At 48.2% G+C, this 22,693-nt stretch overlaps 1 protein-coding gene across 1 annotated transcript in view; it reads right to left on the bottom strand.

Moving 5' to 3' along the window:
* Window positions 1-22,693, bottom strand: part of ARHGEF10L (Rho guanine nucleotide exchange factor 10 like) — a 109,336-nt gene that overhangs the window by 5,111 nt on the left and 81,532 nt on the right. Inside the window, exon 26 of the mRNA XM_084822337.1 lies at window positions 10,289-10,463. Coding sequence (XP_084678463.1) covers window positions 10,289-10,463 — 175 coding nt within the window. The remainder of the gene's footprint in view (window positions 1-10,288; window positions 10,464-22,693) is intronic.

The following is a 22,693-nucleotide window of genomic DNA, read 5'->3' as shown; positions in this document are numbered from 1 at the left end:
AAGACCCTCCCTGAGGGCAGGGCTGAGAGAGCCACTCGGGTTTCATATTGATGCACCTTTCTCCAATCAGGCACTAAGCAAGCCCAGCTTCTTGCAGTCTCATTAGTACTGTGCAATGCTGAACAGAGAACTCAGCTGGGGTTGCCATACGCCATCTGGTTGTGGCTTGCACAATAAAAGCTTTTCAGGGCGCAGTCCTATGAGGAGAGTTAGCCGCCTCCGAACCCAGCAGCAACCGACTATCCAGTGTGAGGTGGGCGGACCGTGGAGGGGATCTTCTCCTCTGCACTCTGGCCACCCTACATTTGCAGCTAGACAGCCGACTTCGGCCGTCTAGCTGGAGCAGCTCAGAGAGGGGTGGGGAGGCCAGATGGTGCATAGAAAGCATCGTACTGGCGCTTCTGCTGCCCCTGCCCCTCCCCGCCCCCAGGAATGCCCCCTCTTCCCCTGCTCTGCGCTGCTCTCCCGAGCGGGGAGCCAGGGACAAACCACACTGCCTATGAGATGGTGGGGGAGGGTTGGGGTGGGGTTTCTGGGAACTAAATGACCTCCAATTGTCCCTTCCAAACTCTGTGAGTCAATGACTTCCCTCACCTCGAGGGGACAGCACAAGTTAAATTTAGGTTCTTGCAGGCAGTTTGTGGGAGAAGCACCTAGCCCCAGAGGCACCCGCCCCTCTAAGCCGGCAATTCCATTTCCGAAGTTTCCAGTTTGGAACTTCTGCATGCATGGGCACCCCGGCCTCTCCGAACGAGGAGAACCTCCTGGGGGTTTTGCTTCCCCATGGGCAAGAAAACGGGCAACTCGCTGCTCTGAATTAACATGTTTTCCGTGTCTGGACAGATTACCTCTCCCTGCCTGATCCTGTCTTCCTGCTTTAGCAAGAGTGTTGGCAAAACAGGGGAAAGGAAACCAGGCAGACAGATGAGCACAGACATTTCCCTTTGGCACAGGCAGAGGTGAAGGACAGGGGAAAACGTCCTTGGCAGGGAAAAGAGTATACCACGGAGGAGGCCAGGCTAATCCAGAGAAGACCTATCTGTGCCCAGTTTTAAGTATTAATTATCATTTTTATCCTGCTTTTCAGACTAATATCATCACCCAAAGCAGCCCCCATCAATTTAACAAAAATGAAACAGGTTCTTCCCTCAGGTGCACGAACTAAGATGACAAGACACAGAAGGAGAAGGGAGGGAAACGGTAGGAGAGGAGATCCACTTCACAGTGCCAGAGCAAAGCGGAGAGCTGTAAACAGGCATTTATATCTATCCATAGATTTCTTTGTAGATTTACAATGAAAATAAACTGCTCTCTATCTATTAAAAAAAAAAAGGTTCATGAGCTGTAAGTGGTTAAAAAAAAAGGAATAAAGAATCAAAATACAAAATTATACAAATTATTTAAAATCAAGTTATGCCAATAAAACCATGGGTGGTCATTCAAGAAAAGCTTCTATAAAGTAAAAAAAAATGTCTTCAGCAGACACAGCAACTGACAGGGAGTTCTACAGAGAGGGACCCAGTATATTAGAGTCCATTCGGAATAGCTTTTAAACAGACTCCAGAACCACGCAGAACCACCACCACATCTCATCCAATGACCTCAGTGCCTGGGGAGAAGGTGCACTCTCAAATATCCAATTGGATATTATATCTAGTTGGGACCAGGATGAAATTCCCTTGTCGGGAATGTAGGGATGTATGGATTTTGTTCAACCTGTTCCATCTGTGTTTTGGAAATTGCAGGCACCTTTCATTCCATTGTCTGCTCATTGACAGAATCGTTTTTTGGGGTTTTTTTTAGGGATTTCAAGAATTTCATCCCACTTGCACCAGTGCTCGCTGGCATAAGTGCAACGTTGAGCAAATCCTCCCCAAAACTGGTCCACAGAATCTGTGCAGCTCAAAAGAGCTGGCCTACTGCAGTATCGATACGATTTGTAGATGTCCAAACTCATTTGAATCCACTGCAGATTTTCTCTGACATCCCCACCTGAAAGAGGTGCTGTAACTCAGGGGTGGGCAGAAAGTAGATTTCTAGATGTTTCGGTCTTCCACCCCCAGCATTCCTGACCACCGGCCATGCTGGCGGCAGCTTATGGGAGCTGTAACTGACATCTTCACAAAGCCAAATTCATTTGCGATATGATATCATGATGTTGTGATGCTGACTACAGGATCCCTGACTGGCTGGATCAAGCAGGCAATAAAAAGAGCCACCATCTTTTTCCTTGTTGTTGTTGTTGTTGTGTCAAAAAAAACTGCTGACAGGGGGCAGTGAATGGGAGCAAAATGGAGTGTAAAAGGCATGATTTTAAAGTGGGGTGTGCATGTGTCTTTCCACAGAACATTTTGTTATTGCAACACTTTTCAGTTTGTACTACATTCTTGATTTGTCATTTTTCTTTGTTATTTTAATTGTTGTAAACCACAGTAGGAACTTAGGAAATTTTGCACAATACAATAAAAATACTACCTGAGGGTGGGGAACAGAGATATTTTTTAGCACTGAAAATGTCTACTCAAAAATATTCTGTGTAGCTGGGTGAGTTGTTGTTTTAAAAAGGGAATTTTCATTTGCTGGAAGCTGGACCTGGAGAGGGCTTAAATTGAAGCCAGGTGTTGAGCAGACAAGATGTACCGCTAATGTGTTTACTAGTCAAAAGCCAAAAGGCCAGTGGCATAGTGGAGGCAAGGCTCATGGGTATGTAGCTCAGGGACTTTTTTTATTAGCAGGGACATCTGCCGCCCCCCTCAGACTTCCCTGTTCCCTCGGAGCATAGCTGCAATCCTCACAGTAGGAGGAGTGAGACCCATTAGCTTCACAAAAGACCAGCTCCTAAGGAGATGAAAACTGCTAGAACTGCTTTGTTGCTATGGATCGACACAGCTGCCTGCATGTTTGGACAATCATAGAATAACAGAATCATAGGGTGGGAAGGGACCTCCGAGACCATAGAGTCCAACCCCCTGCTCGATGCAGGAAGCCTGATTCCCAGGCGGTCTCCCATCCAAGTACTAACCAGGGCTGACCCTGCTTAGCTTCTGAGATCAGACAAGATTGGGCGCATCCAGCCCTTTCCTTGGGGGCATGGCTACGGGAAATGTCATAATGAGCAGCTGTACTTCAACGTTTACCACTGCACTACTGCTGATGTGGTAACTACCCAGGATGTCAATATACTACCTCAAGCATCAGAGGCTCCCAATAACTAGCAACAAAGAGCATGTCTTCTCCATCTTTGGCATGACGAAATCTGCCACGCCCCTCCACCTTCCCTGCTCCCTCTGAGCTTAGCTGCAATCCTCACAGTAGCTGGGGGAGGAATGAATTTTCTCAGCAACAATATATTGTTCCTATATAAGCAAATAGCCAATGTTTTAAGGAAGCATGATGTAGTAGTAACGGGGGACTTCAATTTCCCCGATATTTGTTGGGAGACAAATTCTGCAAAACATGGCCCCTCCAGGAAATTCCTGACTTGTGTGGCGGATAACTTCCTCCTACAGAAAGTAGAGGAAGGAACTAGAGGATCGGCTATCCTTGACTTGATCCTAACCAACAGAGATGACTTAGTGGAAAAAGTAGCAGTTACAGGAACTCTGGGGGAAAGCGACCATGTTGTATTTGAGTTCTTGGTTCTAAGGGAAGCAAAAGCTGAGTGTAGTCAAATGTGCACCCTGGATTTTAGGAAAGCTGATTTTAATAAACTCAGAACAATGATCAGTAAGATCCCATGTCAAGCGACGCTAATGAGAAAAGGAGTCCAAGATGGGTGGGAGCTTTTAAAAAAGGAAATTCTCAAGGCACAATCACAAACAATTCCAACAAGAAGAAAAGGTGGAAGACAACAGAAGAAGCCAATGTGGCTTCACAAAAAGCTTAGGGATGACCTGAAAACAAAAAAGGACACATATAGGAAGTGGAAAGAAGACCAAGCAACAAAGGAAGAGTACAGGCAGGGAGCACAGAACTGCAGGGATGGCGTCAAAGGCTAAAGCTGAGAACGAGCTGAGGTTAGCGAGGGATGCTAAAAGCAACAAAAAGGCTTTCTTCAGCTACGTGCATAGTAAAAGGCAGAGGAAAGAAATGGTGGTTCAGCTATTAAATAAGGATGGCAAAACGATAACAGATGACAAAGAAAAGGCAGAAGTGCTCAGTTCCTACTCTGGCTCAGTCTTCTCCCAAAAGAGGGTCTATCACCCCCCTGGCAAAGGCGAAGTACAGGCTGAAGGGGCAGGATTGCAGCTTGAGATCGACAGGCATATGGTCAAGGAAAACCTCATGACTTTGAATGAGTTCAAATCTCCAGGGCCAGATGAGCTGCATCCTAGAGTAATAAAGGAACTGGCAGAAGAACTCTCAGAACCGCTGTCTATTCTCTTTGAGAAATCATGGAGGACGGGGGAAGTGCCAGATGGGGGAGGGCTAACGTTGCGCCCTATCTTCAAAAAGGGTAAAAAGGAGGAACCTGGGAATTACAGACCAGTCAGTCTGACATCAGTCCCTGGGAAAATTCTGGAGCAGATGATCAAGCAATCCATCTGGAAGCACCTTGACAACAATGCAGTGATTACTCGAAGCCAACATGGATTTGTCAAAAACAAGTCCTGCCAGACAAATCTGATCTCATTCTTTGATCAAGTCACCTCCCTTGTAGACATCATATACCTCGACTTCGGCAAAGCTTTCGACAAAGTGCCCCATGATATCCTGATGAGCAAACTAGCTCAAAGTGGGCTAGATGAAACAACGATCCGGTGGATCCACAGTTGGCTACAGAATCGGACTCAAAGAGTGCTTATCAATGGGACCTTCTCAAACTGGGGAGAGGTAACGAGTGGGGTACTGCAGGGCTCAGTCCTGGGCCCAGTGCTCTTCAACATTGTTATGAATGACTTGGAGGAGGAGGTGCAGGGAATGCTGATCAGATTTGCAGATGACACAAAATTGGGCGGGATAGCTAATACTTTGGAAGACAGAAACAAAATTCAAAGTGATCTGGATAAACTGGAGCGCTGGGCAGAAAACAACAAAATGACATTTAATAGGGATCAATGCCAAGTTCTGCACCTAGGAAAAAGAAACCGAATGCACAGTTACAAGATGGGGGATACGTGGCTCAACAACACTACAAGCAAGAAGGATCTTGGAATTGTTGTCGATCACAAGCTGAATATGAGCCAACAATGTGATGTGGCTGCAAAAAAGGCCAATGCTCTTTTGGGCTGCATTCATAGAAGCATCGCTTCCAAATCCCGGGAAGTACTAGTTCCCCTCTACTCAGCACTGGTTAGGCCTCATCTGGAGTACTGTGTCCAGTTCTGGGCACCACACTTTAAGGAGGATGCAGACAAACTGGAGAGGGTTCAGAGGAGGGCAACAAAGATGATCAGGGGACTGGAAACAAAGCCCTATGAAGAGAGACTGAAAGAACTGGGCATGTTTAGCCTTGAGAAGAGAAGACTGAGGGGAGATAGGATAGCGCTCTTCAAGGACTTGAAAGGTTGTCACAGAGAAGAAGGCCAGGATCTCTTCTTGATCATCCCAGAGTGCAGGACACGGAATAATGGGGTCAAGTTACAGGAAGCCAGATTCCGGCTGAACATCAGGAAAAACTTCCTGACTGTAAGAGCAATACAACAATGGAACCAATTCCCTGGGGAGGTGGTGGGCTCTCCCACACTGGAGGCGTTCAAGACGAGGCTGGACAGCCATCTGTCAGGGATGCTCTGACTTGGATTCCTGCATTGAGCAGGGGGTTGGACTCGATGGCCTTGTAGGCCCCTTCCAACCCTACTATTCTATGATTCTGTGTTCCCTGCTGTCATGCAAACTATTCTGAAGTGGTTTGCTCTTGAATGGGCAGTTCAGGCCCAAAAGACCTGCTTCCTGGTGGAGATAAAAAGTGCTAGAACTGGTTTGTTGATGGGAATCAACACCACAGCCTGCAATTTTGGACTCTCCATAGGGACACTTCTATGGGGACTTTCACAATGTTCTATGGGGACTTCAAAACTAACCACACCACCACCGCAAAAGCCTCTAAACCGTGTAGTACCTGCTTCCGTGCTCAACTCAAGGCTCTTGAAGTGTAAAAGATCACCAACCCTCAACAGCACTACCTGAGCCGAGGGGACGGAAGATGTATTAGCTTTCCCCACCTGGAGCCCTTCAGATGTGTTGGACAATTACTTCCACAATCCTCAGCCAGCATGGGGTGTTTTTTTAATTGATTTATACAAAGAAGTTAATTGGAAATTATCAAGGACTGCTATCTTCTGCGATTACTGCAGCAAAGGTATGACGTAGCTCGGGGAGGAAGGACCCATGAGGGGAAAACAGGAAAAATACAGTCATCCGTGGAGACAGTATTTTGGCTAAATTGACTCACTACGAAAGCGGACACCAATGGAACTGCTTTAATGAAAACTGGAGACCTTTCCTTGTTTAATGGAAAAGGCTTTTTTGTTTTGTTTTTTAAGTACAAACACCGTTTATAGCTCCAACAACTATATCTTCAAAATGTTATCATAAAAATGAATGTAAGGAACCTGCCTGCAAAATTTGTTTGGCTAGGGATGCATGAGAAATTTGTTTCAGTTCGGTTTTGATCTGGTTTTACCCAGTTTGCACCTTCCAGATGGAACACGGATTTGGACACGGAATCTGAGGTCAAAGTCTGTACATTTTCGAGCTTGCAATGTGATTCCCAGACCCAAAAAATGCATTCGATGGCATGCGTTCATTTGAAAAATGTAGATAAAAATGCATACTTTTGAAAAATGCACCTGAATATGCTTTAATCAATGGGAGAAGAATGCATACATTTCAAAGAAGCACACAACTGATGCATTCATTTGGGGAAATACGCACAAAAATACACACGGGTTTTCATGCAAAAAGAAAAAAACAAAGCTCGCAACCTGATACGGACTCAAGTTGAAATGAGCTTTGAAATGGAATTCAGAGAACTTCAGCCTGCTCGAGTTTGGCTGATTTGGACATCCCTATGTTTGGGTCAAAGACTGGGGGGCAGTACTTGCACTGGTGCAGACAATGGCTCGACCCGCTTTCAAGTCACAGAGAATAACTCCGTAGGGACAAGACTCCCTTCCCACTCAGATGATCCGCTCTCCCCAAGGAATCCCACCTTGACGAGACCAGTTAGGGTTCCCCTCAAGCCTCCCTCTCTTCCCATTATGCCCTTCTGATGTGGTGGTGCATTTTAATGGCAAATTAGCTCCTGAAAGACCAGGAGAGGGGTGGGGGTGGGGGGAGAGAAAGGAGTCGAAATAGTCAGTAAGACACGGTGGGAGCAAGAGAGCGGAGGGCAAGAGAAAAGAGAGAAAGACGTTCCGAATGAAGCAGCAACAACAAGGCAGAGTGGGATCAACACAATTCCGGGGAGCCTCTTGCTAGGTGGACCATAGCAACACTGGAAGGTGCCTTATACTGAGTCTGACCATCAAGCCCAGTCTTGTCGACACTGACTGGCAGCGGTGGCTTTCCGGCGTCTCAGGCAGGAGTTTTTCCAGCCCTACATGGAGAAGCCAGGATCGAACTCGGGACCTTCTGCATGCAAGGCAGGGGCCCTGCCACTGAGTGACAATGGAATGTACCACTCTCCACCTCCATTCATCTGTGGCCACCAGCCATGCCCAGCCATCACTGTGTGCAGGGTCAGGCTTTGGCCCTATGCCACCATCCAAGCAACTAAGGCTTCGCTACTGGCAGTAAGCGCTTTAATTACAACATGGTGGTACTTTGCCCCTCCTCTTTTTCCTTTGGCACAGCCCACCACTGGAATGTGGCCTCCGAGGGCTTCTCCAAAATGGAATTCCACCCTCGGGCTGAAAGAGGTTTTGCTCCCCGGGCTTAATCCTGCACGTACCAGAGGCTATGTTCAAGCACCTGCCCTCCCAGGACTATGCAGAAACGTTCAGCCTAATCAACAGGTCAGTTAATCATGTAGAATGCATTTTAATAATGAGCTTCATGGGAGGCAGAGAAGAAACAAAATATATCATCTGTGCCACTGACATTACTTTTGACCTTGGTCATGTCGCTCCCTGCTTCTCCTTTTCAGGTGTACCCAAAGAACAACCCAAGTCAACCACTAACCCTGCAGCGGTTAAAGCAGGGATGTGCAACATGTAGCCTACAGACCAAATGAAGCCCCTCCATGCTCCCACCCACGGAAAAAAATGGTGTCCAGGGTGGCCATATTGACCCCCCCTTTTTTTACCGTCTTACTAATTTTGACCCTTCTAGTGCTCCGTAGCTGCTCCAGATGCCATATCTAATATATATATTTCAGTGCCACAGGGAGGGGAGATGTGTAGCCTGGGGGGCGGGGGCGATCCAGCGACAAAAATGGCCCCTGGACCTCTGAAAGTTGCCCAGCCCTGAGTTAGAGAGTTGGGGCTTGGACCGTGGAGACCATGGTTCAAATCCCCGCTTGGCCATGGGCACGTCCAGGTATATAGTTAGCCAGGGTCAGAGGTCTTTCTCAGGTAACAGATTGTGGGGTGCCATTAAAAGGACAGCAGACTGCTAATGATTTAAAATAAGTATTATATTTTTACTAGGGCTGGTACCCAATTAAGGAACCTTCGTTGATTAAGCATACATTTCCATTGATTAAACCTGCATATATTTGCATAAGAACAGAACAAGTTGGGAAGAAAACACATACACACCCTTTGTCTTTAAGACACCCCCTTTGAAAAAGCATGCTGTCCTTTGCAGAAACGGAAGCAGTGTTGGAAGTAAGGTTATCAGTGGCTACTATTCATGATGGCTATATTTTACCTCCAGAATCAGAGGCAGAATACTGGGGAACATAAGATTGCTCTCCTCAGGTTGCAGGCCTAGTGTTTTACTGCTGAGGGTGGAACAGGTTTTCTGCTTTGGGCACCAAAACATTGCTTTTGCCAAGCAACTCTGAGCCACAGATTCACTCCCTGCCTACCTTCTAGGGCTGATGTGAGGATAAAGGAAGGGGAGGAACCCATATACGCCATCCTGAGCTTTTTGGAAGAATGATAGCAAAGTAAGAAATATTTCTTACAACCTGATTTTAGCAAAAACGATCAAGCTTTTCAAGTAAAACACCTTTTTTTCCTCTCCTTCTTCAAATATAAAGAAGAGGAGGGTAGGTGTCTAATGCCAAATAAATATTTCATCGCCGAGGCTTAAATGCTGCGATGTCACCCTGGCCTGAGCAATATATCTGCAAATACACAAATTTTTAAAAGCTGGGCCTTTCTTGCAGGAGGCTTTATTCATGGCCTGTCTGGTTTAAAAGGATGAGAGAGAGCTTAAGTTCAAAAGTGCATTAATACCAAAGGAAAAGACACACACCAGGGAAATGGAGAAGCAGCGATAAATTTTTTGAATGTGTCCCTTTTTTTAAAATAAAAAACCACAGAACACTTTACACAAGTAACACATTTAACTACTAATTACAGAATTGCTCCCTCCTTCAGATGGAGGAGAGATCTAAGGGGGGGGGGGTGAGTGGGAAATGGAAAGATTAATGAAGATGGCTTGAATCGGCCATTTCTGCTCTTCAAAGAATCCTGGCTGCTGGATGGAGACCAGAACCATGGGGTTGGCTGGCAGCAAGAGAGACGGTGTAGCTGAGGAATGGCCAATCAACAGCTCTGGAGTGAGCTTCCGCCCTGTTCCCTTTTTCCTGTGTCTGCCTCTCTTCTTTTTGCACTGCTGGCTGGGGAATGCTAGGAGTTGTAGGACTTTTTCCTCTCTAAACAAGCACAGGACTGCACCCTAAAGCTCTTACCGCCAGCAGGTAGCCACAGAAGAGGCATTTCTGCCTTTTAGGGTGGGGAAGAAACTGTGCAAGACCCGGCGGACCAGCAAATGAACGGTGGTCAGTGGGAAAGGGGCTGTTGCCAGGGGAAGGAAGCGTTCCTCAGAGGGCTGGACTGGGATGACAGGTGGGCTGGATTTGTGTCCCCTGGGCCTAAGGTTCTCCAGTCCTGCTGCAAAGGACAGCATCACATCAATGCCACCAAAGAAGGCCGCCTTTGCAGACAGTTGTTGCAATGAAATTACTACCAGCACACGCTCCTTACGGTATAGACATGCTCCATGTGGTACGGGCAGCTCCTTTCCAACAAGAGGCCGCTGAGGAGTGCACCTGTCACACAGCAATTCCCCTGTTTAAACCATCCTGGCCAAGATGTTTTGTTTTTGTATGTCTGTCTTTATTACATTATTATACCGCCCAACAGCCGAAGGTGTTTTCACAACTCCTGCTTACCTGGCAGGGCGAAAGCGGTCCGTGTGGCCACGTTGATCTCCTGCAAGAGCTCCAGGGTCTCCGTGTGGAAGAGGCGAATGGAAGAGCCCGAGGAAAAGGCCATCCAGACACCACTGCCTGCCTTGATCATGTGTGTTACGCCCGCATCCACCTCTGGATGCCCCTCAAATGTTTGCTGCAGGAGGAGAGAAAGGAAAAGGCGGGCTGAGCAGAAGCTGACTAGAGACACTAAACAAAGGGTGTTGATCCTCTTTCAGCCATTCTGGAGAAGCTCTTGGGGGCCGCATACCAGTGGCAGGCAGGGCCAAAGGCAAAGGGGGTGGGGCTGGGGAAAGGGGGTGTGGCCCTCCAGGGACCCCCAGCTGGCCAGACTTGGCCCACAGGCCTGAGGTTCAACACCCAGGCACTAAACATCCTCGCTCATCCTAAATAACTAAATACGACTGACGGGTCAAATCTTGGTTTCCAAATCTTACAGGGGTGAAAACCCATTTCTCTAAACACCTCTAGAACTGAGAATGCTATTAAACAAATCACAAACCAGATGAGGATAACACGAATTTGCAATTTTTGCAAAACAATAATCTGCTGAAAAATTAAGAACAGGCTCATGGGCAATTATAATTCATTATTAACAATATTTCTATCCTGTACTTTATGTGGTACAGTCGACAAACCGGCTAACATAAATAAATATGAAATGCAATGCAGATAAAGAATAAAGGTATGCTAACCACATATTATAATAGCTTAATCCAAACAGCTAATTAAAGAGCAGCAGACGGACCCTCATTAAAAAGTTCTCTCAGACTAGAACAGGTTGAACTTGGCAACAGAATGAGCGGAGAGCAAAGGCTGAACGAGCGTCTCCAAGAAGGAGGGCTCTTGCACAGCCAGGACACCCCCACAACGGACGTGGGCACTCGGGAAAATTCACACAGAATACGCACGGATTTTCATGCAAAAAGCAAAAACACAGCCCACAACCTGATATGGGCTTGAGCTGGAGTGAGCTTCGAGGCAGATTTCAGAGAACTTTGGTGAGCTCGAGTTGTGCCGATTCCCTAGTCACGGGTGCTTTTTTAAGTTGTGAGGATATCTCACAGGGTGGAGAGAGAAGCCAGCCTCCAAACGTCGCGTGGTGGGGGGAGGTGCAGAAGGTGTGACGGGAAAATGCCGTCCCATGAATCAGAAGAAGCGGAGCCAGGTCCCACACGTATTCAAAAAAGAAGAGAATTCCTAACAGGAAACTGAGTAACAAGGGCGATGGGGCCTGCCTGTCAGAGCAGCGTTCTCCAGCCTGGTACCCTCCAAATGTGCCAGAACACAGCTGCCATCAGCCCCAGCCAGACTCTACCCCACCATTTGCTCCCCAACCCAAGACCCTCCGAACTGGAGATGCTGAGCACCACACCTGGAACCCTGGGCCTGCAAACCAGATGTTTTGCAGCTCTGCTTCCTGTCCTCTACCCCTGGTCTCCTTCCTTTTCCGCTTCCTGTCCTCCCTCTTCTGAACCCCATGGTGATCACAGTTCCTCCTTTCCCCCCTGCCCACTACTGCTAAGCCAGGGGTAAAAACATCCCAGATCAGGGGACACAGGGTTACACCCCAACACCCGTCTTGTTAGAAAAGAACCACAAAACCTCAGGGGGCGGGGAGAGAGAGAATCTCAGCCTGAAAGCTTATCACAAGGAAATACCCCTCTACAGCCTTCTCTTGTGCAGGAGCCCGTTATCTTCCTTTCTTCTCCTTCTTCTCTCTCTCTCTTTCTCTCTCTCTGACCTTTCTGCTGCATTATAGACTCTCCCCGGAGGGATGCGGACAAGGCTGGCTGGGGAAAAAGGAGAAGTCACATGGAGCTGGCAAGTGGAAGAGGCGACAGTGGTTTGGAGAGTAGCTAGGTGGTGCAAATCAAGGACAAGCTCAAGGTTGCCAGTCCTGGGGGTGGACAAGGAAGGAAAGGAGAGGGAGGGAGTCTCACCTGAGCATCTCAGTGGATTCGCATCTTCTGCTGTCACTTGCTACAGGTTCCCGGAGCACGGCAGGGAAGCGGCCTGCCAAAACTAGCCAGCTCAAGGCCAAAGCAACATCCGCACGCATGGCCCTGAGAGAGGGATCAGTCTCCCATTAACCCTGAAGGCCTGGTCCTCTCGCTCTCGTGCTGCACGCAGATCCTGTGCTTTTGACTGACGGGCTGGGGCGAGAGTCAGCAAGGGTGGATATGTGGGTGTGGCAATCCCACTCCGCAAGATTAGCAACGTCGGAAGGTGCCTTGCACGGAGTCAGATCATCAGTCCATCGAGCCCAGGACTGCAGAACCCCAGGCTTGGAGCCAAATCCAGCCCGCTGGTGTTCTCCAGATGGCCACACCGCCTTCCCCTGGCCATGCCCTCTTTCTGCCAATCCTTTCATGACTTCCCAGCGTTGGTGCGGTTTTTCTCCATCCTGAACGGCTGAAATGCCTCTCCAAAGGCTGAATTATTGGCCGTAATTACCAAGAGCTTTAAGATAAAATATGCTCGTGTTTTTGGTATTTTGGCCCCGCCCTTTTTGCCTTTGACCACGTCCACCACCAGAATGTGGCCACTGAGAGCTGTCAGGCTAAAAGAGGTTCAACACCCCAGATCTAGCCCGGTATTGTCAACACTGACTGGCAGCCATGGCTCTCCAGAATTTCAGGCAGGACTCCTCCCCAGCCCTACCTGGAGATGCTGGGGATCGAACCTAGGCCCCTCTGCATGCAATGCAAGGGCTCTGCCACTAAGCCACAGCCCCTCACTCCTGTGAAACATCCTTACAACAACCATATGTTTGCTTGCCTGACTGATATCTTGGATATCAAGCTTACCGCAAAGGTTGAAAGTAAACAATGACATAAATATTATACAAGTACAACAACAATGTACACACTCTAAAACAGCCTTGCCCAATCCTCAGCGGTGTTGTACTGCAACTCCCATCAGCCACAGACAGCCTGGCCGACAGTCAGGAATGCTGGGAGCCGCAGTCCACAGCACTTGGAGGGCCACGGGTTGGGAAAGCTGGTCCACCCTGATGAGCAGCCCTGTTAGCATGAGGTGCCGGGAATCGAACCCGGGACTTCCTGCATGTAAGGCGTGTGCTCAGCCACGGAGGAAGCCCCCCGCCCCGGCTTCCCTCACTCAGTCCCTGCCTCGGCCTCCTCAGCTCTCCCCCTCATCATAAGCACGGCTTTGGTTCTCAGAGGCCGACTCCAGTTCTGGGGGATCAGCAAGAGAAGGATCTCGCTAGCACAGCCATGGGGCTTCTCGCTGGCCACTGTCAGCGGGTGAAGTCCTCCTAAACCCAGGCCATGATGCTGAGGGAAGCCATTAGTCAGGAGCTCGTCTGCTCTCCTGTAGTGGCAGGCACTCCTCATGACGTCCTCATTGCCACACACTCCAAGGAGAGTCCAGAGATGGTGTTGATCCATGTCAACAAACCCATTCTAGCCATTTTCATCTCCACCAGGAGCAGGCTGGGAAGCCCATGAGTCTGAGTTGACCGTTCAGGACCAAGCCACTGCAACGTATTTTGCATCGCAACAGGGAACAAGATATAGTTGGCTGGGAAAATCCATCCCCTCCCCCAGCTACTGTGAGGAAGGCATCAAACTTAGGAGGGAACAAGGAATTCCTAGGGAGGTGGCAGTTTATGGCAGCGCCCTGCAAAGAAAAAAGTACCAGCGCCGTGTCCCTGCGAACCCTGGTTCCACACCACCATTGCTGCCTTTATCAACACATGGACCTGGGTGCTCAGCACCATGCTGGGTGCTGCCTCTCCTTGCACACCAAGTACTATTGGGGGCTACGAGTTCAAATCTTGAGCCTCCCCCCGACCCCTGCCAGGTGTGTATAACACCACCCAGCCAACTAATTCTCCTCTTCCTGCAAATAAAAAATACAGTATTTCTTCCCTCCACCACCACCCTTGGACCAAGCTCCTGAACGCAACATCACGGCTTGGAGCAGCCATCTCTTTATTGCCTGCATTATAAAATCCAGAATATTATATTGAAAACGCTGACACAAACCTACCCACAGCGGCAACAGAGGCATTTATGTACCTCGAAATGTCTATATAAAAATCCAAGCTCCTATAAATCCCACCGGGCAGCAGGGGAGGCATAAAAAGTCGTATTAGTATTGACGAGACATCAAACTTCACCTGACAGAAGGTGCCAAGGCAGAGCCAGTGCCGAGCCAGTGCCAACATGCTACACGCGGGGGGAAATGGAGACAGGAGAACTGGTAAATCAAACAGGGGGGATTCTCACACACCAAAAGCTAGCCATGCACACTAGGGTAAAAACAAAGGCCTTGTTCAAGGGTCCCCAACCTTTTGGCTTGGTGGGCAGATTTGGAATTTTGAGAGTGTTGACGGCACTCTCACAAAATGGCAGCCATGGGGGTGGGGCTTGCCCATTCCCAAAATGGCAGCCATGATGGCTGGTCACAAAACACCCATTTCCCAGAAGGCCAACTGGTGGGAGGCAAAAAGGAAAGCAATTTGCCCAACAAAGAAAGGGGCAGGGTTTTACCTGGGAAAAGGAGCATCCTGGGTAAATACAGAATGCTCGGAGCATACACAGGACTTTTCTGGAGATCTGCACAGTCAGCTTAGCTCCAGAACCTATTTTCAGTGCTAGGACCTGGCCTTAGCACCCACCAAACTGGGAATCATCCAATGGAGGGTGCTTCAGAGCATGTGCAAAGTACATTTTTGGGCTGCTGAGTGGCCACGAACATCAAAGGTTGGGGAAGAGGCCTTCTGGATTTAGCAGGCTTGTGCCTGCCATTCTGAAAACTCAGCGCTGATCTGGGCAGGGGGCTTCATGCACAGAAGGAAGGGGCACCCCGCCCCAATCATGCCACACTCTCTCTCTAACTGTCACAGGATGTTGGGATCTGCACATTTAGCACTTCGACAACGATCACCTGGATTTTATCATCATCATCACCTCCACCACCCTTCTAATAGCTAAATCAGGTGTTGCGTGCTGACAGAAATGGTGCTAAAATGGGGCCGCTGAGAAATGAATGGAAGGGATATGCACGCACAGGAGAACAAAAAACATACATACATATGCACACGCATAGTTACATACATACAGCTCCAACTGACAGTTCCCTAGCACTGCAGACTATGGCCTCATCCATCGGCCAGAGAGCCAAGGGTCACTGGGAGGCCACACCCCTGCCTCCCTGGATAAAGATCACGGCAAAGGGGAGACCAGCCTCACCCTACACATCAGCCCAAGAAGCAACAGCTGCAGGAATCTTGTTTCACCCTTCCTTGCCAGAAAGAACACCCATAAAAACTTTTGAAATTAAAACTGGTGCTTTTTTCCTCCTCCCTCCCAAACCCTTTTCCTTTTGTGTCGTGCATTTGAGATTGTAAGCCTCAGGGCGGGGGCTGTCTTATTATTAATTTTCTTAAGCCACTCTGGCAGCTTTTGGGGTTTTTTGGCTGAAGAGTGGGGTTAAAATGCTGTAAATAGAGGAGGAGGAGGAGGAGGAAGCCCAAAAATGGACTAGTGAAGACTGCGCATGTTCAGGAGCCATGGCAGGTTACACGTTGCTTGGAAAAGAAAATTGGGAAAGGGTGGAAGGAGTTTGATCCTCTCCACAACTTTGTGAGGTAGGTTAGGCTGAGAGAGTGAGAGCCTCACAGCTGAACGAGGATTTGAACCAGGAGCCCCTGAGCCTTAGTCCGATCCTACCCAGCACACCACACTGGCTTCCATGATTTGTTCTGGAGGTACAGCAACAAACCTCAGAAACAAGCCTACAGCCGACATGTGTGGACATGGCATTGCCCTACTCTTGTTTACCATAATAACGCTCTTTCAAATAATGGAAAATAGCTTCCCATTATTCCTTTCCCCGTTTGGAAGAAACGACCCGCTTTTTCTCCTCCAATTGCGTTTTTGAGTTGTTGCCTCTTAAGCTAGGAAAATGACTATCGATATTCCTGTTTATACTGTCTCGGAGTTTATTTCTTCTGCCCGGGTCTAGGAATCGATGTCCCATCGCTGCGACAATCTCTCTCGCCCTCTTTCTCTGATACCAACACCTGCATGGAACCTGACCAGGTTTCCAAATCCACTGAGAAATGCATGTGCGCGTGGATGTGAGTCAAGATACATGTAATTGGAGCGTTCCCCGCTGGAAGGAAACTGCAGGTAAGACAGAGAGGCAAAGATGTGAGTGGAGGGGGGTGGGGGGGTTGCAGGGTTGAACCTTTTTCATCCTGAAGTCCAAATTCCATTTTGGAGATGCTCTCAGCAGCCACATTCCAGTGGTGGGCAAGGTGAAGGCAAAAAATGTGTGGCAAGGTGAAGGCAAAAAATGGGCACAACCAAAAAGTATGGGCAAGGTGAAGGGCCCGACCAAAAAAATGTGGGCAAGGTTAAAAAAAAGTGGGGCACTACCCAAAAAATAGGCACAAAAAGGTGAGCACGACCAAAAATGGGCACCAAAAAAAACTGGGCACAACCAAAAAATGTGGGCAAGGTGAAAGCAAAAAATGGACACGACCAACATACCAAAAATGCAAGCATATTTTATATGAAAGCCTTTACTGGGCACCTGAGATTCTGCACCTTTGATGTAAGCACTGATTCTTGGCTGCAAAACTGTCCTTTATTTCTCTCTGCTGCTGCTGTCTCTCACTGTGTATCATGTTCTCCATTTGCAAAGCCCTTTAGCATCCAGGACAGGCCTGCGTTGTTCCCATTTTACAGGTGGGGAAACTGAATTGCCCGAGGCTGCATGGACAAGTCAGTGGCTGAGGTGCTTAGAAGAACATTGGAGAGCCCAGATCCTGCTGCTTTTCACAGCTTCTCCAGGCCCCAGAATGGATGCTATGCATGTGTGTTACCTGCGCATGCATGAGCATACAGTTTCAGCCCCCTTGCCTTTATCCATCAATATTCCAGGGTTTGCTGTGGTGGAGCTGCCTCAGCAATCCTTTGAGACATCTGCTCTGCCCTTCCTGGGTGTGTTACATAACCTCTCCTTCCCAGTTCTTAATCTGCTTTAAAACAGGAAGAGGGGAAAAAAAACATACGCACGCACGCGCACCTGTCTTAGGCTGCAGGAAATCAATCCCAGAAAGTTGAAGTGAAAGGGCGGGGGGGACAACTCCCTTAAAATAGCCAGCACCCCTATCACTTAACCCAATCAAAAAACTAAGACTGGCTTAGCCAGGAGGGCATATCTGGCCCTCCGGGGTTTGCCAGATGGCCACGCCCTCTCTGCCCCAACCACCCATCATTTGGGGGATTCCCGGCTTTTGCCGTTTTTCCCCCATTCTAAAAGCTTGACATTTATTTATTGTTTTATTTTTATTTATTAAATTTCTTAATCGCCCATCTGGCCGGTCACCCAGCCAGGAAATGCCTCTCCTGAAGCTCAGTTGCTGGCAGGAAGGGCTTCAAGCTAAAATATGCTAGTATTTTGGACCACATCCTTTTTGCCTATGGCTACACCCACCAACGGAATATGCCCCCTCCCCCGGAGAGCGTCTCCAAACTGGAATTTGGCCCATGGGCTGAAAGAAGTTCGACACCCCATGGCTTAACAGGCATTCGGCAACTGCTTGCAGTCACATCCCAAGCAAGGCCTCTATGTTACAGGTGGGGAAACTGAGGCAAGTTTACCTAAAACTCCACACTGGTGGTTTGGTGCCACCCACCCCAGCTATGATTACTGAGAGGTCCAAGAAATGTACTCCGTAGATGCTCAGAGGAACCTTCCCCTTTCCATATGGCAGGTACTGAGACCTGGCATTTAGATTAAGCAATCTACACACATGCACGACCCGATAAGCTTTGCAAAGGATTCTGATAAAGCACTTCCGTAAGGTTCTAGGGTAAGTCACTCTACATAATCTCAGCTGGCTGATTAATGGAGATGTTGGTTCAAAGCCAGGCATCTAATAGGCAAAGTGATCTTTAATCATCGGACCGCCTCACATGTCAGCCACCCACCTCTCTGAGGATCAGGGACTCCCAAGTCCGCTTCTGACTCACACACACGCACACCCCTACCTAAGACCATGACTCTGGCCGGATGTCACCAGCAGCCATCCCAGCAGGCTGCACTGGGGGAGATGGCAGGGAAAAGCAGAGCCACTCCACCAGCCCAGCTGGAAGGTGACTTAAATTTTTCCTCTTTCCTCCCCATCCCCTTTTCCTTGTGTGTTGTGTCTTTTTAGACTGTGAGCCCGCGGACCGGGACCATCTTCTTTTCACAGATCATCTGTCAGCAGCTCCGGGAGCCATTTTTTGGCCAAGGAGCAGGCAAAAAATACTTTAAATAAATAAACAGAAGAAACCAGTCAACCCCAGCAGGCTCTGCATTCCGCTGGCCTGCTCTTTGTGCAGTCCTGAAAAGCACCATTTGCACGTGGCGCAAGCGGCCAGGCATCCAGCTGAATCCCAGGCAGCAGGAAGCAGCCACGGCCTTAAATGTGGATGGCGCATCGCCTCGGATGGGAAGACTGCCGTGGTTGCCTGTGCTCCTCCGGCCTCCTCCATGTCATCTGGGCCGCTGATGCAAGAAGCACACAAGGGAGGGGGCACCTGTGCCATGTGCTCTTGCAGAGAGCGCCCAAACTCTTTCAGACCAAGGGCCAAATTCCATCTCAGAGGCGCTTCTGGGGGCCGCATTCCGGCATTGGGCGTGGCCAAAGGAAGAAGGGGCGGGGACAGAAATACCAGCACATTTTCGCTTCAAGCTCTGCCGGTAAACCTTCGGGGAGGCATTTCAACCATCAGTGGTCAGGGGAAAGGCAGTGAGGCCACTGTGGTGTAATGGTTAGAGTGCTGGACTGGGAGACCCGGGTTCAAGTCCTCACTCAACCATGAAGTGCAAATCTAGGATTCTGAAAACTGCATTCCTGAGGACCCTCTGATTGAGCAGTGTGATGCTCAAACAGCCAATGAGCAGCCCCCCAAAAGTTCAGGTCTTACATTACAGATTCCTTCCCCGTCAACAACCCCAAGTTCCCCGCACAATGCAATACAATATAAATATTGCAAATAAATAATAGCGTTGTGTTTTTAAACAAGTATAATTTTAATCTGGTGTTTTCATCTTTTTATTCTTTCACTGTTTTATTTCTCATGTTCACCGCTCCAAAATCTGTTCTAGATATGGAGCGGTATATAAATACTGGAAATAAATAATAGAAATAGAAGGCCCAGACTAGCCCCAATGTACGCAATTTTTTAAAAAAATCTGCTTTCCTCTCTGCTGATCCTAGCTCTTAAAAGTCCCTATGACCCTAAATGCTCCCCCAAAGCTAATGGGCGTAAAGAACAAGGCCAACTTCTCGGGGGACTGAGTCAGCAGGAAAAAAAATGCAGAGTCATCACTTTTGACGACATGCGGGCTCACAAGAACAAAGAACAGCGCCATTCAGGAAAAGCAAGCGGGAGCCATTTGCTCCTAAAAAGCCCCAGGCAAATCAGATCCCCCGGTGGCAACTTCAAGTGGAAGATTGGGCTACGATTGCCTGGTGAAATAACGAGTTGGAGGTCGGCTGCATGGTGGGCAGAGAGAAATCTAGGTCAGGCCATCTCCGAGCACGGAGAAGGCCCGCTTTGCTACGGGGGCCCCCACCCACTCCTAAAGATGCTGCCCTCCTTAGCAAAACACAGACCCCTGCCTGCAAGCAACAGGGAAACTTGGCGCTGGTTCGTCGCGCACAGGAGGAGTGCCGGCCCGCAGCATCTCATGCATCCATGCTTGTACATGTTACGAAGCTGCTGTCATGTGATGCTCATACCCCCCCCACCAGGGTTCCCCAATGATGGCGCCCCCCACCCCCTTTCCCCAGCTGTGAAGCATTTGGTGGTTTCCTGGCTTCTGCACAATTTCTTCCCAGTTATTACTCGCGTTCACATACCACTTTCTCTGCTGAAAACCCATCAAGGCAGTGTGCAATGATTTAACACAATAATACCTTAAAACGATAAAAGTAACAACAGCAGAAAAAAAAAACACCAGTAATAAAATCAAAACTATACATTTTCATAGAATCATAGAATAGTAGTAGGGCTAGAAGGGGCCTACGAGGCCATCGAGTCCAACCCTCTGCTCAGTGCAGGAATCCAAGTCAGAGCATCCCTGACAGGTGGCTGTCCAGCCTCATCTTGAATGGCCCCAGTGTGGGCGAGCCCACCACCTCTCTAGGGAACTGTTTCCATTGTTGCATTGCTCTGACAGTCAGGACGTTTTTCCTGATGTTCAGCCAGCTAAAATTAAAATTAATTTTAAAAGGCTAAATTAATAAGATGCATCTTCACACTGTTTCTGAAGGCCAAGAGAAAGGGGGCCAATTGTAGTTCTTGAGGGAGCACACTTGGGCGGGAGGACACAGGAGAAAGCCCTTTCATGCATGCCTGAGAACCAGGCCTCTGAGGGTAATGGCATCCTTAAAAGGTACTCGCCTGCAGATCTTAATAAACAGGCAAGTTCATAGAGAGATAGGCAGTCCCTTCGATATCCAGGGCTCATCTCCTAAAGCTCCAGGCAGTAAGAGCTTTAAGCAAAAACATGCTGGCACTGCTGGTGTTTTCACCCCGCCCCCTCTTGCCTTTGGCCACGCCTCCCTTGCTCTTGGCCCCATCCAACACTGGAATGCAGCCGAGAACTTCTCCGAAATTCAATTCAGCCCACAGGCTAAAAAAAGTTTGACACCTCTGCCTTAAAAACATGCCACACTAAAGCATCCCTTTCACTGTGTCCCTCCTGGCTGCCTCGCGGTACAAGTGGGAATTATTCCCATTTTACAGACGGACCCCTTGAGGCTAAAGGACAACGCCCCCCCTCCGGAGTTTAAATCTGAGCCAGCAAGTGGCAATAGCCTCTGTGGCAATAGCCTCCATTGCATTGTGCCTCCAATACAATGACAGCGGCATAGCTGCACCAACATAAAGTTCAGTTCGGCTTAGTTTTACAATCCAGCAACTGACCTCTGAAGTCACACGCTGGCACAGCTCAGCCAACCTCACTGTGATCAGCATGTTCACCTCATGAATAATAGAGAGGCGATGCTCAGGCAGGGAGGAAGGTGCAGGGCCTGTGAACTGAGGAATTTGCAAAGAACAGCATGTGTGCACACACTCCTCTGGGGTGGTTGCTGAAAGGGATGTATGAGAAATTCAGTTCAGTTCATTTTTGATCAGGATTTACCCGGCACACCCCTTCCAGACCAAACACAGACTCAAACGCAATCTGCAGTCAATGTCTGTAAATTTCCAAGCTTGCGATGTGACACACCCCCCAACAATGCTTTCGATGGCATGCGCACGTTTGAAAAATGCACATTAAAAAATTCACACTTCTGAAAAATGCGCAGAACACGCATTAAGCAATGGGAGAAGAATGCATACATTTCAAAGATGCACACAATTGATGTGTACATTTGGAAAAATGCGTACAAAAATATGCACAAAACTTTGTGCCAAGAGAGAGAAAAAACAAAGATCACAAACTGATATGGACATGACAGAGAACCAGCTTCTAGGTGGAATTCGGAGAACTTTGAAGAACTCAAGTTTTGCTTGTATGCACACACTCCTAGTTGCTGATTCTGTTACAAAAAGGGAGCCTAGAGAAGGAAGGAAGGAAGGAAGGAAGGAAGGAAGGAAGGAAGGAAGGAGGGAGGGAGGGAGGGAGGGAAGGAAGGAAGGAAGGAAGGAAGGAAGGAAGGAAGGAAGTAAGTTAGTTCTTTGGTGGAAGCCCAACAAATGCCCAATTCTGTACAATTCTGTCACTGGGGTTTGTTTGCGTGCCATAACAGCACCACACAGTGGTCAGTCCAGTGAGCACTGATCTCTCTCGCTCAGTCCTAAGGATGGGGGAGAAAACGCTTCACTTCGCATTATCACGTGAATGTAACTAAATTCACACTTTCAAACCACTGCACGAAGCAAAATTCAGTTATCCTTCAAAATCCGCACTTCTCTGAATTTTGTGAGTTTTCATGTCAAAAAAATGCATACAAAAATGTGTGTATTTGTGAAAATAACACTACAAATGCATTATATGAGGAAAGGTTGCTTGCCCAGAAAAGTGTATCATAAGCAAAAATGCACAGAAATATGCATGTATGAGGCAAAATGAGAACCAAAGTAAGGTCAGTTTGCCAGAAGATGGACTTCCGGTTTTACAACAACATAAAGGTCTTGAAAAGGATCACCACTTTCCTAAGGGCATTATGTCCAGTTCACACCAGATTTCATTAGGTATATGAAACATGTTGTATCAGCGAAAAATGATCTTTTAAACTCTTGATTTTAGCCTTGTATGTTTCATTTTTGGTTAGCTTAACGGACGCTTCTATAAAATTAGTATCTGCGAATTGCATCATAC

This window comes from Heloderma suspectum, chromosome 15 (genome assembly GCF_057233095.1).
Source record: "Heloderma suspectum isolate Gila_16-S chromosome 15, 16-S_ref, whole genome shotgun sequence".
Taxonomy (NCBI): Eukaryota; Metazoa; Chordata; class Lepidosauria; order Squamata; family Helodermatidae; genus Heloderma; species Heloderma suspectum.
Note: the sequence above shows the minus strand (reverse complement) of the source record. Positions and strands in the feature narration are given on the sequence as shown.